General features: G+C 31.1%; 1 protein-coding gene across 2 annotated transcripts in view; it reads left to right on the forward strand.

Annotated features, from left to right (window-relative positions):
- The window catches only part of LOC142330605 (uncharacterized), a 178,386-nt gene that overhangs the window by 15,920 nt on the left and 142,766 nt on the right, over nt 1-19,700 (forward strand). Inside the window, exon 2 of one of the 2 annotated variants that reach the window (XM_075376005.1) lies at nt 2,092-2,231. In XM_075376005.1, the coding sequence (XP_075232120.1) occupies nt 2,203-2,231 (29 nt within the window). In that variant the 5' untranslated portion in view covers nt 2,092-2,202. The remainder of the gene's footprint in view (nt 1-2,091; nt 2,232-19,700) is intronic. The other variant, XM_075376006.1, reaches the window with a different exon arrangement.

Consider the following 19,700-nt stretch of genomic DNA (forward strand, 5'->3'; position numbering starts at 1 on the left):
CCGTACGTATCATATGCATCTAATTTGGCCTTGAAGTTAAATACTGTTTACAATTTGAGCTGATTGCAATGAACACATTAGGAGTAGAAAAAAATAAAAATAAAATAAAACAGATTTCTGGAAGAAATATATTATTTTCTTCGTAGTAGTAATAATGCAATCGTATGCTATTTTTTAAAAAAAGCATGTATATTATGATAAAATATCGACAAAAAATTCACATCAAAATATAATATACGGCCAAATGTTTTTCAAATGAATATCGTAATTTTAGGATGATATTCTACTATCTTTGAAGTCACTTAATTTAACAAAAGCGATGAAGTTATAACAATATTATATAACTAATTTATTTAAACGAACTCGGTAAAATTTTAATTTGAAAAAAGTTTAAAATTTACAATTTCCTTTGTATTTTTAGATTATTAATGAATAAAACAGCAAAATGTTTACTTAACGAGATATGCTATAACCGGGTTTAATTATTTATTTAACAATTTATCTAAAAATTACTCTAATTATTAATCAAATTTTACTAACGCCGATCTCAATAGCAGAACTCAATAGTTTAATTCGAAGGTTCAGGCATGGCATTCTTTACATATTATAAATATTCATTATCGTCCATTACAATTAAATTTTTATTGAACGTTAGCTTGTTGCTGAAAAAAATGTATTTTTTCCAGTAAATAATTTTTTTTGCTGAAAATATATAAATTTATTTATACATACACACGCGTGCGCGCATATATATATATATATGCGTGTGTGTGCGTGCGCGCGTGTGTATTTTAGAAACAAGTACTGACTTAACATTTTTTTACATACGTTATTTTTCTTTTAGAGGGAAAAATTGTACTTTACTGGATAATTTACATATTATTTAATAACTGGATCGTATTTATTTTATTAAAAAATATCCATAACCAAAACCATTACTAAAATGAAAATCAGTTTTTTTTACAACCCCAAAATTCATCACGAGTTCTTTCGAAATTTATACAGTTTTCAGGATATATATATATATATATATATATATATATATATATATATATATATATATATATATATATATATAAAATCAGAATTTTTATTTTTGTTTACAGTAACAGGACTCTTAATCTGATGTTTGTTTTTTGTAGTTTTTGCAAAGATGGATTAAAACATTTGATAATAATATAAATATATTTTTTAGTATGTTTTTTTTTTAATATAAAATACATAAATGTATTTTTTTATACTAGGAGACCTGACAATTCTTCGTTATTGCTAGATTTTAGTATATGTATATATTGGATGAACACAATTGAAAGTTTGGTAAAACATTAACAAAATAATATTAAGGAACTTCACAAAATATAACCTTTCCCATTTACCCTTTCCCTTTCTCCCTTTCCCCTTTTCCTATTTACGAATTTCCCATTCCCATTTTCGTTTTTACCACATTTCCTTTTCCCCATTTCCTCTTTCCTCCTTTCCTTTCCCTTCCCCCGTTTCTCTTTCCCTATTTTCCTTCCCCATTTCTCTTTCTTCCTTCATATTTTCTTTTTTCTACTTTCCCCTTTCAATTTTCTTTTCCCGTTTTTCCTTTTCCCCGTTTTCCCCTTTTTTCTTTTTTCCATTTTCACTTCTTCCCTTTTTACTTTCTTCCTTTTTCGATATTTTCCTCTTTTTCTTTTCCGATTTTTCCCTTTTTCCCTTTTTCCCCGCGCGTAAATCGGTCCGATAGTTTTTTAGTCTATAGCGGACGCACTGAAATGAAATCGTAAAATATTTAGTATAGCGTGTGTTGCTTTTACGTTCAACAAATAGCGCTGTTTTAGAAAAAAAAATATTTCCTGTCACAGGTGTGACATCTTAGGTATATAAATAGTAGGTAAATAAAAACACGCGCGTATTCGAATGCGACGTTGTGTCAAAATTTCAAAGCGATCGGTGAAGAACTTTCGGAGATTTAAGATTTTGAACAAAGAAACATTTACATTTTTATTTATTCTTAATTGTAAAAGCTAAAATTGCAGAAATTTTTTTTTTAAATCAATTTTTATTTTTATGTAAATTAATCGAGTTTATATATTATTTGTTTTGTAGCAGTTGGAAATAAACGTAAACCATTAACGAACATGAAGTGTGTCTAAATAATCGATATTAACACTTTTATTTATATTTAATTATTGTTGAAAGTGAAAAATAAATATTACCATGTTTGGATCTATTATATTATTTTCTTGGTAAGTAATTTATTTTTTTACTATTTATTTAATTTATATATATACAAATATAGTTATATAACATTTTATGCGTGCTTTATATAATACTTTTGTTATACATTTGTTTTAAGTTATACGCTTTATATATTAAGTGTACTAGTATAGGATATAAATATTATACAGTTAACCTGTATTGTAATTATAATGAGGAACTATTTTTTTTAATCGCGCGATTCTAATCGGGAACAATTTATTTTTTATTACTTCCTTATAATGATTTTATTAGCGCGTAATAATTTTAGAAATGTACTATACTAATTTTTGTCTTTTAATCGATTGGAATTTATAAATAATTATTTAATATGCAAGTCATACCAATTCCTTGACAACATCAGTAATAATTCAGCCGCTGTTACTCGAACCCTTGACGATTTTCGTGGAATGAATCCGGTCTGAAATGGATTGATACCTTTCTGTTCTAAATAATAGATTATAATTAATGTAACTGTCGGAAAAATGATATTTAATAAATTGATATAAGTTGTTTGTCGTTTAAAAATGATTTACGAGATTGGCAATGTAATCGATTAATTTACTATATTAAGGATACGATTAAATTCAGCAAAGCTTTAGGCCGTTCAGATAAATGCGTGTACGTAATTAAGTTAAAAATCGATGAATCGAATCGAATTGAATGAGAATTCTTTCTAATTGTTTATTTTTTTCGACTGTATTTTCTGAAACGGTAAAAGCATTGCTTATCGGTTGATAATGACCTCTCCCTCCAGATTTAGGTATTTCTCGACAAGACATTAGTGAAAAAAAAAAAAGTTAAATTATTTTTTATTCGTGTAAATGTATTAACCTATGTTTGATTTGCATTTCAAGAACAGTTTAACGTATAATTTTAAAATTGTGGTAACTAATGGATTAGGGAAATTAATCGTAGATAGTAACTGAAAGTGTATTGCATAATACAAATTACATCTAACTCTAATTTGAAAGAGATCTTTTATACTGAAAACTTTAATTTATTCAGAAAGAAAAAAACATATAGTTTCTTCCGGACTCTAATAAACTATTCTATACAATGAAAATAATGGAAAAAGTTCGCAAAAACATATGCCCGAACTACCTGCCTACTTGCATATAAGCTAACGGCTTTTTTTTTTTTTTTTTTTTGTCTTCAGTCATGTGACTGGTTTGATGCAGCTCTCCAAGATTCCCTATCTAGTGCTAGTCGTTTCATTTCAGTATACCCTCTACATCCTACATCCCCAACAATTTGTTTTACATACTCCAAACGTGGCCTGCCTACACAATTATTCCCTTCTACCTGTCCTTCCAATATTAAAGCGACTATTCCAGGATGTCTTAGTATGTGGCCTATAAGTCTGTCTCTTCTTTTAACTATATTTTTCCAAATGCTACTTTCTTCATCTATTTGCCGCAATACCTCTTCATTTGTCATTTTATCCACCCATCTGATTTTTAACATTCTCCTATAGCACCGCATTTCAAAAGCTTCTAATCTTTTCTTCTCAGATACTCCGATCGCCCAAGTTTCACTTCCATATAAAGCGACACTCCAAACATACACTTTCAAAAATCTTTTCCTGACATTTAAATTAATTTTTGATGTAAACAAATTATATTTCTTACTGAAGGCTCGTTTAGCTTGTGCTATTCGGCATTTTATATCGCTCCTGCTTCGTCCATCTTTAGTAATTTTACTTCCCAAATAACAAAATTCTTCTACCTCCATAATCTTTTTTCCTCCTATTTTCACATTCAGCGGTCCATCTTTGTTATTTCTACTACATTTCATTACTTTTGTTTTGTTCTTGTTTATTTTCACGCGATAGTTCTTGCGTAGGACTTCATCTATGCCGTTCATTGTTTCTTCTAAATCCTTTTTACTCTCGGCTAGAATTACTATATCATCAGCAAATCGTAGCATCTTTATCTTTTCACCTTGTACTGTTACTCCGAATCTAAATTGTTCTTTAACATCATTAACTGCTAGTTCCATGTAAAGATTAAAAAGTAACGGAGATAGGGAACATCCTTGTCGGACTCCCTTTCTTATTAGGGCTAACGGCTTATAATCACATAACGCTTTGTAATCTAGTCGATCGAAAATTCTTAGAATAGTTAATAATTCACTGTGATACTTACGCAACAAAACAATAAACAATGATTTACGACTATCGGATGTAATTCAATTATAGTGAAACGTTTCTGTAAAGAATTTCTTCTCAAAATAATTCTACAGAAAGGGTAAAAAGAGGATTCATGAAGATATTATTTTAAGGTAATAAATAACATTTTAATTCATCGTTACATATAGCCGTAAAATACCTCAAACATGATAAAATTTTCTTAAATAAAGAAATAGAAACAATTAAAAGTATTGCTGTCGCTAACGGTTATAACGTCGGTACTATAAACAAATTATATAATAAAATTAATATAAATAACAATACAAAATTATTCCCAGATAAAAAGGATAAAATATACATAAAAAATGAATACACCCCTTTTAGTCAAAAAGTTGAAAAAAATAAATAAATATATATATATAATAAAACTGTATAACACCTGTATTTCCTACTAGTAATAAATGAATTAAATATATTAATAATAATTATAATACAAAATCATCAATCAGATTTGATAGTATACAGTCTCGTTTGTAAGGATTGCGACATCATATACATGGTTATGACCGATCGCAATTTCTCCATACGTGAAAAAGAGCGCATAAATAGCATTACAAATAATAAACCAGAAAACTCCAAACATGCCAAACATAGAATACGGTCATAGATACAATCATAATTTCATGAAAATCTTAGATATTTCCTATAAATATTACAATACTTGTAATTTAAAAAAATATCATATTTACTGTAATAATAAAAATTTAATTAACGAACAAAAAATGTTTTTTTTTTTGTCTTCAGTCATTTGACTGGTTTGATGCAGCTCTCCAAGATTCCCTATCTAGTGCTAGTCGTTTCATTTCAGTATACCCTCTACATCCTACATCCCTAACAATTTGTTTTACATATTCCAAACGTGGCCTGCCTACACAATTTTTCCTTTCTACCTGTCCTTCCAATATTAAAGCGACTATTCCAGGATGCCTTAGTATGTGGCCTGTAAGTCTGTCTCTTCTTTTAACTATATTTTTCCAAATGCTTCTTTCTTCATCTATTTGTCGCAATACCTCTTCATTTGTCGCTTTATCCACCCATCTGATTTTTAACATTCTCCTATAGCACCGCATTTCAAAAGCTTCTAATCTTTTCTTCTCGGATACTCCGATCGTCTAAGTTTCACTTCCATATAAAGCGACACTCCAAACATATAGTTTCAAAAATCTTTTCCTGACATTTAAATTAATTTTTGATGTAAACAAATTATATTTCTTACTGAAGGCTCGTTTAGCTTGTGCTATTCGGCATTTTATATCGCGCCTGCTTTGTCCATCTTTAGTAATTCTACTTCCCAAATAACAAAATTCTTCTACCTCCATAATCTTTTCTACTCCTATTTTCACATTCAGTGGTCCATCTTTGTTATTTCTACTACATTTCATTACTTTTGTTTTATTCTTGTTTATTTTCTAAAAAATATAATTATTTTTATAATATATAATTATTTTTGTACAATTATTTTATAAAAAATGTTTAAAGATGATATATTATTTAAAAACATAGTAAATATAAATATAAAGAAATAATAATTTAATCTAATAATTATCTCGTAGAATACACGGTTCCGTTTAATTTCATTTTAATCCAACAGAATACATATATTTTCCTTCAGTATACTGTTAGGACCGAACAGTCGTCACTGTTTACACATTTTAATTTACGGTTTTTAATTTTTGGCTTCGATTTAATATTTTAACACCTGATGATGGATACATTAAATAAAATCATTTTTAGCGATGAGGCAAAAAAGATTGAAAAACTTTCTACGCATCCTCAACGGGTCACGGTTTGGTGCGGATTTTGGGGTGGGGAATTAATTGGACCTTATTTCTTTGAAAATAAAAATGCAGATGCCGTTACCGTTGATGATATCGTGAGATGATTACAAACCTGTGTGGCCTAAAATTAACGGTATAGATGTGGAAGACATGTAGTTTCAACAATACGGTGTAACATATCACACTGCCGATGAGTGTGCAGCTATTGCAAGAAAAGATCGTGTTCGCAGCGAATTGGACGCTAAAATCATATTACTTGACACCGTTTGACTTTTTTCTTTGGGGTTATGTTAAGGATAAAGTGTACATCGATTGTTTGTCGTAACGACAAACGATTGAGGACCTCAAAAAATAAATTCGACAAATTGCCGACATTTCCCAGCAATTATGTCAGTATGTTTTGGAAAATTTTGTCAAAAGTGTGAGCATGTGCAGCCAAGGCCGGGGAGCTCAGATGTCATCGGTCAGATGTCTTATACCACACGGTACCTCCATGTCACTACTTTCTAATAAAGCAAAAATATTATCAATTATAAAATTTAAAATGTGTTTTATCAAAAAATTAAAATGTCAGCTCATTTTGGGACACTTTATATTGAAATACTTGAGATTATTTGAAGGGTCACGTCGACGGGTGGTTTCATTCCTCATGTCATGTCCATTTCATTACTTTTTTCGGAAATTTTTTGTTTTGAATAATGTACAAAAATAATTATGAACTTTAAAAAAACGTCGCTGGAGCATTGGTTATATGATAATATATATATATTTCAGGTTATTTAATTTAAAAAAAAAGAGTTTGTAATTATAAGACAGATTGCTACATATTTGCCTTTTAACTATTAAGTTATACGAATTGGTTTTGAAACTATTATGACATAGCACGTAAGTTGTAACGCATTTTAAAATGATTAATACAATGTTTGGAATTTCCAAAACTCTCACTTTTATTCATTATTAGTCCACATGAATCTTACTAAATTCTTAGATTAATTCTAATAGACGAAGTAATTGTTACATCTAGTAATGCTGTGTATGTATATGATATAGTTTTGATGTATCCTTCAGGCTGAAGTTAATTGAAACAGGCTTTTAAGAAAAATTGATTCTTAATAAATAATTTTATAGAATTCACGTATTATCCGAGAGTATTATGTTGTAGATTTTTTCTTGTTATTGTAAACGTATAGATTGACGATTTTATATTTGATATGAATTGTTTTTACTTCCTTTTATGATGATGTAATATTATATGTACGTACGAGTTTGTATGCTTTCTTTAATTAATCTTAACGTACGTACATAAAGTATTTTTTAAATTGTATACTATATTACTATATGCATCTTAAAGTGAAAGTTTATTAAGACCGACGATTTATTACATTTTTATAAGATTACTATTTAGATATAACCGTTACTAGATATTAATTTACTTTCGTCGTAACTCATGAACGTGTATATATGAATATATTTGATTTCCTTTCCTTTTTTACACGTGCGTGGGTACATGTATATACCGATATCGTGTTAATAAAAAATGTTTCATTTAATTGTTGGATTAAAACCTCATTAAAAGTTAATTACACTTCTCATAATACATTCTTTTATTTTAAACTAGCCAGGGAGCTCCGCCCCCTGGACCATCGACCCGTTAGTATTCTCATGTTTGTGAGAATATTAAGTACTTACAAATATTCATTAAAGACAAGTAATAAAATTAGAGGTTTTAAAAAACCAACTACGAAATTAAATTGTATAATTTAATATTAAAATAATAATTAGAAAGATTTAGAAACATTCAAAAGCCGTTTTTAAGAAACATATCTGCTGCAGCACTCCCTGGCGGTTTATATCCGTAAAACTAATCTAAGTACCTGCTGTGAATTGATACCTATGTAATGCAAAAAATGCATCGAAATCGGGTTTAGTAGATTTTGAAGAAAATGATAGCGCGAGCGAGCACTAAACCTCTTACTCCAAACGTACATACCGTCTCCGTTCCGTCATGGGTAAAAAAAAGATTAGTAATTTTATATTTCTGTTTCCATGGTGACAGAAATAAAATGAATACATCGTTCGTATCAAGAAGCGTGGTGCTTCTATACTTATTTATTTTTATAAAATTTCAAAAAAACTTGTGTGCAATAGTTTTTTTTTAACAAAATGTAAAAAAATAATAAGTATAATAAATGTTAATGTAGACATCTACTGTTTATATTACACGATACAATTTATTATACAGTAGTTAATTCAGTTTTTCCATAGATGAAAGCGCTTCATTCAAAATAAAAATGTGAGCGCATACGGGGTGTGTGAAAAAACTAATGAGACTGACTTTTTACTTACAAAGTTTTTAATTTTTTTCAAACAACAATATTATCCCCTTCAAAGTAGTTTCCTTGGGCAGCTATACACCGGCGGAGTCGTTGTTCCCTCTCCTGGCAGCAGCGCTGGAAGGCTTCAACCGGTCGGTCATAATCTTTTGAATGTTCTCCAGAGTTCCAAAATAATGTCTTTTTAAGACACGTTTCAATGTCGGGAAAAGGAAAAGTCACAAGGACTCAAATCAGGAGAATGGGGGGTTGAGAAACCGTAGGAATCTTTTTTGAGGTCAAAAATTCCCTGATGGAAATGACCGTGTGACTCGGGGCATTGTCATGATGAAGCATCCACTTGTCTGCAATGTCTGGTCTCACGCGAATCAATCTTTTCCTGAGCCTTTCAAGGACACCTTTGTAAAACACTTGGTTGACAGTTTGTACTGGAGGAACAAATTCTTTATGCACGATATCCCTACTGTCAAAAAAGCAAATCGGCACGGTTTTGATCTTTGATTTACTCATTCGACATTTTTTTGGTCGAGGAGATGACGGAGTGTGCCGCTCTTCACTTTGCCGCTTTGTTTCAAGATCGTACTCAAATATCCAGGATTCATCACCTGTATCACACGATTGGAGAATTCTTAGTCGTTGTCAATCCTCTCAAGAAGATCTATGCACACATTTCTTCGATTGTCCTTCTCTTCCGTTGTGAGGTTTTTCGGCACCGATTTCGCACAAACCTTTCGCACGTCCAAATCGCCTGTCAAAATTTGATGTACGGTGAAAGTGTTTAAATTTAACCGTTCACTCATCATCCTTATTGTTAAACGACGGTCTGATCCCGCAAGAACCCTCACACGCTCGACGTTTTCGTCAGATTTTGAAGTTGAAGGTCTCCCCAAGCGAGGTTGATCTTAACGTGTTCTCGGCCTTCGAAAAATGATTTGTGGCAGCGGGAAACTTTTGTTCTTGATAAGCAATGTTCCCCATAGGCCTGTTTCAACTTTTCGAAGGTCACACTCGCGGATTCCTCAAGTTTAACGCAAAACTTGATCGCACAACTTTGCTCTAAATTCTGACGCTCCATTTTCGTACCGCACAACAAAAACACAACTTCACTGATGGCACTGTCAAAAATAATGTGTTGGCTGAACGGAGTTGAAACTCGTACTGAGCATGTGGAAGGGATGAACAAACCGGTCTAGCACAGACCGGTAGATACAGCGTTGCCAGATCGGTCGCAGTGTTACCAATTTCATTACTTTTCTCACACACCTCGTACAACAAACAAACCAACGCCCACTCCTTTTTATTGCAGAAATAAATCTAAAACAATTATTTTTGTATTTTGTATTGTACATTCTCGATTTTCTGCTAATTGTATGCTACTGCATCAAATAAAGCCAGAATAGTATTACTTTTGGTCATAATTAGATAAAATTTAATGTTTATAATTTGTTTCTAAAGTACGTATTTAAACACCCCCCCCCCCGCCCCTTTTATTTATTGTGATCGTGACGTCATCTTTTCATTGTACATTCTCTTAGATGAGCGATTTAGAACCGAAACGCTGCAGACCAGAGTACACGGTGTGCAACATTTTATAAATGAAGTTAAAAAAGTATAGATTAAATTTTGTATTTATATTAGCAAAAGTTTATATATTTATCATATTTTTTTATAAAATATGTTCGAAATGAGCGTCCTGCGCAGCACTTTTCTGCTCATATTTTGAGAGATCATATCGTGAGTCACCTGACGCAATGTATTGTCGATGCTGTCAATTTCTTGTTTCGCCTTTAAGTCAAGTATAATGTGGGGATTTAATTCATAAATTCCATCCTTTAAATAGCCCCGAAGAAAAAATCGCGACTAGAGGACAGCACCCTCTGCTGGAAGTTCTTCGTTCTTCTGTAAAAGCTGCATGAACACACGGTAGTGAATCGTTTGATGTTGTTTTGTCTTGTTGATAATTCAAGCCGTACTCTTTTTTACGATCTGTTAACTGAACGTAGAATTCTTCTAAGTTTGTAACAGCAATTTTTGTATTGCCCGCCGGGCCGGTTTAGTGATTAACTCGACGTCGCAAATCGGTTATTTAACAGCTGATTTTCGATGTCGACGATTCTGAGGTTCAAATCCTAATAAAAGTTAATCGCTTTTAAACGGATTTGAGTGGATACCGATGTACTTTAGCGGTTGGAGTTCAATTAACCACACGTCTCAGGAACGGTCGGCCTGAATCTGCAAAAGCCTACACCTCATTTACATATCATACATATCATCTTTATCTCGTTGGATCGTGGGGGGGGGGGGTTGCTTATTGTTCACTAGTAGAACAGATTGCAAACATATATATTAGAAAAAAAAATTCTGTATTGACAGTCTGGTCAAAAAATATTGCTTCCATTATACGATTACTAACAGCAGAGTTTGAAAACAGCACACCATACACCAATTTTCTCATTGTGAAGTGAACGCTTAAACATGTGATGAGGATTTTCAGTCGGTAAGGTGATTTTTTCCCTCGGAATTTTATGAAGGATCTTATATGCCTCCAGCGCTTATCGGTCTACAGGACCGCTGTACTTATTTGAGGTACAGGATTGAAGAGGCTGTCGCTTCCATTACTTCAGATATAATGGTTAAAGTACGGGATTAACTCTACTCTCGGTCGGATGTTTGCCATGTTTTGAAAGGCCTTCGTATTTGATAGTTGAGCGCCGTAAGTTACGGTAGGTGGTCGTGGATGGAAAGCCATATGAAGGCGATAGATTAGTAGGTTGTGTAAACACACTAATGGAGATGTGTGCCGTGGCATTTGCATCGGTGGCGTTCTGACAAGAGGCCAAACTGATGAGCGTGTTTGTCGTCAAGTTTGGAGGGTCTAAGACGACCTCCGGTAATGCCCATTAGGGCTTGGAACGTAGGGGGTGGTTGTGGTGACCGGGATCGTCATAAGGCGGGTGTCTTACCCTACAGGGATCAGGATATTCACGTTGAACATTTGTAGGGAAAAACTGTAAGAGTTACTCTGTTATTTTATTTGCGATTCATTACTGTAAGTCTAATTAAGAAATATTAAACGACTTTAAAACCCCGGTATTCTTTTATGTACACTATATATTTTATTATGTTTTTTGACCGATTAAAAAAAAAAAAAAAGATAAAATGGAGTTTAGATTCAAATGTTTTCTCCTCTCTTTGTTTTCTAATAAAACTTTAGTTATATGATAATGAAAATATTAAAACTGGTATTATGAATTATCAATTGTTCTCTAAGCGGCTAATAATTAATTCTGAATATATTATTCGAATCAGGACATTCATGTTTCAAGGTAAATTCAAATCGTGCAAAGGGTTACTCGCTACCAATCTATTTTTTTATTTATCTTAATTCAGTTACCTTCTACTTTTTTATCGTTATATGATAAAAAATATTTGTTATACATCCGTGAAAAAATTCGTTGAATATAACTTTAAAATACTCGATTTAATTCATTACCGTTAAAAACCGGTTGCTAATATTAGTTTATCACGTTGATTTCTTTTATACTTTTATATAAAAAACATAATTTATTATTATTATTACTAAGAAAGAACACACAGTAATATTTTTTTCGCGTTTCTTCTTTCTGCAGTAACAATAAATTATATTTCAACCGATTTAAAATGAAAGTAAACGTAGGAAAAGAGGCTGTTATAGTTATCATATATTTAAATGTATTTCTGATTGTTTAGCGAGACAGATCAAATACTATGCTCGGGTAATTCTATGCTCTAAAATTATGATCGCTGTTTTTAATATAATTCTTAATATATAACATTTTAAATTACTTATATTTATAAATAGATCATTATTATGAAATGAAAAAAAAAATATAATATTTTTAATTTTCAAAGGATTTGGCACCGTTCGTATTAATACAATCTGTTAATGTTTTCACTTACCAACAATTTTCAGTGTGTTTGAGCTAGCGCTTTCGTAGTCGCTTCTCCATCATCACGGATTTTATTGAAGTTGTTAATTTAATATTCATGTGTATAAATTCTCTATCTATAATTATAATTAAATTTAAGTTAAAATTGTTACGTTCATAATAGTCGATCGTCAAATAATAAAATAATTTATACGTCGATAGGAATGTAAAGTCATATCCGTAAGATGTTTACGACTATTACGAAATATAAATTAAATAGTACCGACCTATTAATTAATAATTATTGTATAATTTGTTTATATAGGATATCATTATCGAATCTGACTTGTTCGTTCATCGTATTCAAATATATATGACGTTTTCTAATATGCTGGTTTTATAATAATTATTATTGTATTCTTTTAATATATTCGTTAGGGTTATAATTATATCCAATTTCTAAAATGTATTCAGCGAAATTAGATTTTTCTTTACTATTTTTAATTATACAAAGAACATTAATTGTAATTCCAATTAACAACTTAAATAAAATACCTGATGATGGAGAAGTGACTCCGAAAGCGCTAGGACACATACATTGAAAATTGATGGTAAATGAAAACATTAATTTATACGAATTATAACATAATTGGAGATATTTTATTGATAATCCGTGACTTAGCGGTGCACAAAGTTAATCGCAATTGTTAATCGCTTTTAATCTAACTGAACAATATCGTATTTTTGTTGAACTTCATCGGTATTGTTTGCTTGTTTCACGTTTTTCCGGTTTGTATATTTATTAATTTTTTTAAATGATGCATGTTTGTTGTACCTAGCTTTTTTCCCCCCGGGCTATAGCGATGTATGCTGCTATAGCTATAATAGGAAAGTATTTTTTTTTTGTCTTCAGTCATTTAACTGGTTTGACGCAGCTCTCCAAGCTTCCCTATCTAGTGCTAGTCGTTTCATTTCGGTATACCCCAAATATTCGACGTCCCTAACAATTTTTTTTCCATATTTCAAACGTTGTCTGCCTGCACAATTTTTCCTATCTAACTGTTCCTTCAATATCAAAACGACTATTCCAGGATACCGTAAGATGTGGCCTATAAGTCTGTTCTTCTTTTAATTACATTTTTCCAAATGGTTCTTTCTTCATCAATTGGCCGCAACACCTCTTCATTTGTCACTTTTTTGAAGTTCGACGGAACTTCCTTTTTTTTTTTGTAAATATTACACACCAGCTTGTATAATCTATCTATCGCTTCTTCACCTAATCTGCGCAGTAATTCCGCAGGTATCTCGTCTATCCTAGCAGCCTTTCTGCTATTCAAATCCTTTAATGCTCTATTTGAATTCCGATGTGAGTATTGTATCTCTCTTTTCATTCTCTTCGACTTCCTTTTCTTTCTCTATATATAAGACTAGTTTCTAAATCATTTCGTCCGTATAACTCTTCAATATATTCCACCCACCCATCAACCTTTTCTTTCGAGTTAAAAATCGGTGTACCATCTTTGTGTAACACATTATTAGATTTTAATTTATGTACCACAAAATTTTCCTTAACTTCTCTGTATGCTTCGTCTATTTTACCGTGATCATTTCTCTTTCCACTTCTGAACACTTTTCTTTAACCCACTCTTCTTTTGTTAATTTACACTTCCTGTTTATAGTATTTCTTAATTTTCGATACTTTCTTTTACCTTCTTCGTCAGTAATATTCTTATACTTTCTACGCTCATCCATCATCTGCAAAAAACCTTCAAAGAAGGTAAATTTAAGCGATTCAGTTCTTTAAGCGTCGAAAAATAGAAGGAGACTTCATTTTCGTTTAAATATATAATAAAAATGTTTCTTTTTTTCATTTAATGTCAAAGCAAATAAATTTAGATCAAAATCATTACATTTACTTTAATTATTGAAATTATTGATTTTGTTTTTTCCCCTAAAGATATATTTAGTTTTTGCATTAATTTTCTGTCACAGTTTTTCTTATGTCTTTAACGCGTGTAAAGAATCTGAGTTACAAGACTGTGCGTCTTAACTCTAACTTGTGCAGTTAGAGTTACTTTCTTTTAGAGTAATGATATTGATTAGTCCCTTTATTGAACGAATGATGACGTTACATGTTTTATTTTTTACAGTATTTCAGTATGCTTTACCAAGTTGATATAGTTAGAGAAAACAAACCGGTGAGTCGGTTCATTCCCCATCGGTTAAAATTGATAACTTCTTAATGTTAACAAAAAGGGGATCGTCGTATATTAACATCTTTACTTTGAAAGAAAATTACTTATAATACTGGTTCTTTTACTTCAGATGAATCACAGCCAAAAGAAAAACATGAATAAATAGTGTAAAATCAGCCGATTGATTTTTTATAGTCTTTTAAGTTACATTACATACTTCGTGGTAAAGCCTAATGTTAGGAAAGTCAAACTTGTTTATATGAAACTGACGTCACCATTATACAGCTTTTTGTCCTTCAATATTGTTCGATCGTCTTTAATTTAATTATTTTTATATATTATCGACAATTTATTATATTTTTAATCGTAAAAGTTTTATTTAACATCATTTAATGATTTTGTACTTGTTAAAATTTATTAATTATAGATTTAATTTAATTAAATTTTAATTTAATTTAATTTTATTTTATTTAGATTTAATTTAATTTAATAGTAGAAGGAAGATTAAAGAAAAACAAACCAACATACTTGGCGTTTATAGACCTAGAAAAGGCTTTCGATAACGTAGACTGGAATAAAATGTTCAGCATTTTAAAAAAATTAGGGTTCAAATACAGAGATAGAAGAACAATTGCTAACATGTACAGGAACCAAACAGCAACAATAACAATTGAAGAACATAAGAAAGAAGCCCTAATAAGAAAGGGAGTCCGACAAGGATGTTCCCTATCTCCGTTACTTTTTAATCTTTACATGGAACTAGCAGTTAATGATGTTAAAGAACAATTTAGATTCGGAGTAACAGTACAAGGTGAAAAGATAAAGATGCTACGATTTGCTGATGATATAGTAATTCTAGCCGAGAGTAAAAAGGATTTAGAAGAAACAATGAACGGCATAGATGAAGTCCTACGCAAGAACTATCGCATGAAAATAAACAAGAACAAAACAAAAGTAATGAAATGTAGTAGAAATAACAAAGATGGACCGCTGAATGTGAAAATAGGAGGAGAAAAGATTATGGAGGAAGAAGAATTTTGTTATTTGGGAAGTAAAATTACTAAAGATGGACGAAGCAGGAGCGATATAAAATGCCGAATAGCACAAGCTAAACGAGCCTTCAGTAAGAAATATAATTTGTTTACATCAAAAATTAATTTAAATCTCAGGAAAAGATTTTTGAAAGTGTATGTTTGGAGTGTCGCTTTATATGGAAGTGAAACTTGGACGATCGGAGTATCTGAGAAGAAAAGATTAGAAGCTTTTGAAATGCGGTGCTATAGGAGAATGTTAAAAATCAGATGGGTGGATAAAGTGACAAATGAAGAGGTATTGCGGCAAATAGATGAAGAAAGAAGCATTTGGAAAAATATAGTTAAAAGAAGAGACAGACTTATAGGCCACATACTAAGGCATCCTGGAATAGTCGCTTTAACATTGGAAGGACAGGTAGAAGGGAAAAATTGTGTAGGCAGGCCACGTTTGGAGTATGTAAAACAAATTGTTGGGGATCTAGTATGTAGAGGGTATACTGAAATGAAACGACTAGCACTAGATAGGGAATCTTGGAGAGCTGCATCAAACCAGTCAAATGACTGAAGACAAAAAAAAAAAAATGTATTCAGCGAAATTAGATTTTTCTTTATTATTTTTAATTATACAAAGAACATTAATTGTAATTCCAATCAACAACTTAAATAAAATACCTGATGATGGAGAAGTGACTCCGAAAGCGCTAGGACACATACATTGAAAATTGATGGTAAATGAAAACATTAATTTATACGAATTATAACATAATTGGAGATATTTTATTGATAATCCGTGACTTAGCGGTGCACAAAGTTAATCGCAATTGTTAATCGCTTTTAATCTAACTGAACCATATCGTATTTTTGTTGAACTTCATCGGTATTGTTTGCTTGTTTCACGTTTTTCCGGTTTGTATATTTATTAATTTTTTTAAATGATGCATGTTTGTTGTACTTAGCATGTTTGTTGTACTTTTTCCCCCGGGCTATAGTGATGTATGCTGCTATAGCTATAATAGGAAAGTATTTTTTTTTTGTCTTCAGTCATTTAACTGGTTTGACGCAGCTGTCCAAGCTTCCCTATCTAGTGCTAGTCGTTTCATTTCGGTATACTCCAAATATTCGACGTCCCTAACAATTTTTTTTCCATATTTCAAACGTTGTCTGCCTGCACAATTTTTCCTATCTAACTGTTCCTTCAATATCAAAACGACTATTCCAGGATACCGTAAGATGTGGCCTATAAGTCTGTTCTTCTTTTAATTACATTTTTCCAAATGGTTCTTTCTTCATCAATTGGCCGCAACACCTCTTCATTTGTCACTTTTTTGAAGTTCGACGGAACTTCCTTTTTTTTTTTGTAAATATTACACACCAGCTTGTATAATCTATCTATCGCTTCTTCACCTAATCTGCGCAGTAATTCCGCAGGTATCTCGTCTATCCTAGCAGCCTTTCTGCTATTCAAATCCTTTAATGCTCTATTTGAATTCCGATGTGAGTATTGTATCTCTCTTTTCATTCTCTTCGACTTCCTTTTCTTTCTCTATATATAAGACTAGTTTCTAAATCATTTCGTCCGTATAACTCTTCAATATATTCCACCCACCCATCAACCTTTTCTTTCGAGTTAAAAATCGGTGTACCATCTTTGTGTAACACATTATTAGATTTTAATTTATGTACCACAAAATTTTCCTTAACTTCTCTGTATGCTTCGTCTATTTTACCGTGATCATTTCTCTTTCCACTTCTGAACACTTTTCTTTAACCCACTCTTCTTTTGTTAATTTACACTTCCTGTTTATAGTATTTCTTAATTTTCGATACTTTCTTTTACCTTCTTCGTCAGTAATATTCTTATACTTTCTACGCTCATCCATCATCTGCAAAAAACCTTCAAAGAAGGTAAATTTAAGCGATTCAGTTCTTTAAGCGTCGAAAAATAGAAGGAGACTTCATTTTCGTTTAAATATATAATAAAAATGTTTCTTTTTTTCATTTAATGTCAAAGCAAATAAATTTAGATCAAAATCATTACATTTACTTTAATTATTGAAATTATTGATTTTGTTTTTTCCCCTAAAGATATATTTAGTTTTTGCATTAATTTTCTGTCACAGTTTTTCTTATGTCTTTAACGCGTGTAAAGAATCTGAGTTACAAGACTGTGCGTCTTAACTCTAACTTGTGCAGTTAGAGTTACTTTCTTTTAGAGTAATGATATTGATTAGTCCCTTTATTGAACGAATGATGACGTTACATGTTTTATTTTTTACAGTATTTCAGTATGCTTTACCAAGTTGATATAGTTAGAGAAAACAAACCGGTGAGTCGGTTCATTCCCCATCGGTTAAAATTGATAACTTCTTAATGTTAACAAAAAGGGGATCGTCGTATATTAACATCTTTACTTTGAAAGAAAATTACTTATAATACTGGTTCTTTTACTTCAGATGAATCACAGCCAAAAGAAAAACATGAATAAATAGTGTAAAATCAGCCGATTGATTTTTTATAGTCTTTTAAGTTACATTACATACTTCGTGGTAAAGCCTAATGTTAGGAAAGTCAAACTTGTTTATATGAAACTGACGTCACCATTATACAGCTTTTTGTCCTTCAATATTGTTCGATCGTCTTTAATTTAATTATTTTTATATATTATCGACAATTTATTATATTTTTAATCGTAAAAGTTTTATTTAACATCATTTAATGATTTTGTACTTGTTAAAATTTATTAATTATAGATTTAATTTAATTAAATTTTAATTTAATTTAATTTTATTTTATTTAGATTTAATTTAATTTAATAGTAGAAGGAAGATTAAAGAAAAACAAACCAACATACTTGGCGTTTATAGACCTAGAAAAGGCTTTCGATAACGTAGACTGGAATAAAATGTTCAGCATTTTAAAAAAATTAGGGTTCAAATACAGAGATAGAAGAACAATTGCTAACATGTACAGGAACCAAACAGCAACAATAACAATTGAAGAACATAAGAAAGAAGCCCTAATAAGAAAGGGAGTCCGACAAGGATGTTCCCTATCTCCGTTACTTTTTAATCTTTACATGGAACTAGCAGTTAATGATGTTAAAGAACAATTTAGATTCGGAGTAACAGTACAAGGTGAAAAGATAAAGATGCTACGATTTGCTGATGATATAGTAATTCTAGCCGAGAGTAAAAAGGATTTAGAAGAAACAATGAACGGCATAGATGAAGTCCTACGCAAGAACTATCGCATGAAAATAAACAAGAACAAAACAAAAGTAATGAAATGTAGTAGAAATAACAAAGATGGACCGCTGAATGTGAAAATAGGAGGAGAAAAGATTATGGAGGAAGAAGAATTTTGTTATTTGGGAAGTAAAATTACTAAAGATGGACGAAGCAGGAGCGATATAAAATGCCGAATAGCACAAGCTAAACGAGCCTTCAGTAAGAAATATAATTTGTTTACATCAAAAATTAATTTAAATCTCAGGAAAAGATTTTTGAAAGTGTATGTTTGGAGTGTCGCTTTATATGGAAGTGAAACTTGGACGATCGGAGTATCTGAGAAGAAAAGATTAGAAGCTTTTGAAATGCGGTGCTATAGGAGAATGTTAAAAATCAGATGGGTGGATAAAGTGACAAATGAAGAGGTATTGCGGCAAATAGATGAAGAAAGAAGCATTTGGAAAAATATAGTTAAAAGAAGAGACAGACTTATAGGCCACATACTAAGGCATCCTGGAATAGTCGCTTTAACATTGGAAGGACAGGTAGAAGGGAAAAATTGTGTAGGCAGGCCACGTTTGGAGTATGTAAAACAAATTGTTGGGGATCTAGTATGTAGAGGGTATACTGAAATGAAACGACTAGCACTAGATAGGGAATCTTGGAGAGCTGCATCAAACCAGTCAAATGACTGAAGACAAAAAAAAAAAAATGTATTCAGCGAAATTAGATTTTTCTTTATTATTTTTAATTATACAAAGAACATTAATTGTAATTCCAATTAACAACTTAA

Source organism: Lycorma delicatula, chromosome 9 (assembly GCF_047948215.1).
Source record: "Lycorma delicatula isolate Av1 chromosome 9, ASM4794821v1, whole genome shotgun sequence".
Taxonomy (NCBI): domain Eukaryota; kingdom Metazoa; phylum Arthropoda; class Insecta; order Hemiptera; family Fulgoridae; genus Lycorma; species Lycorma delicatula.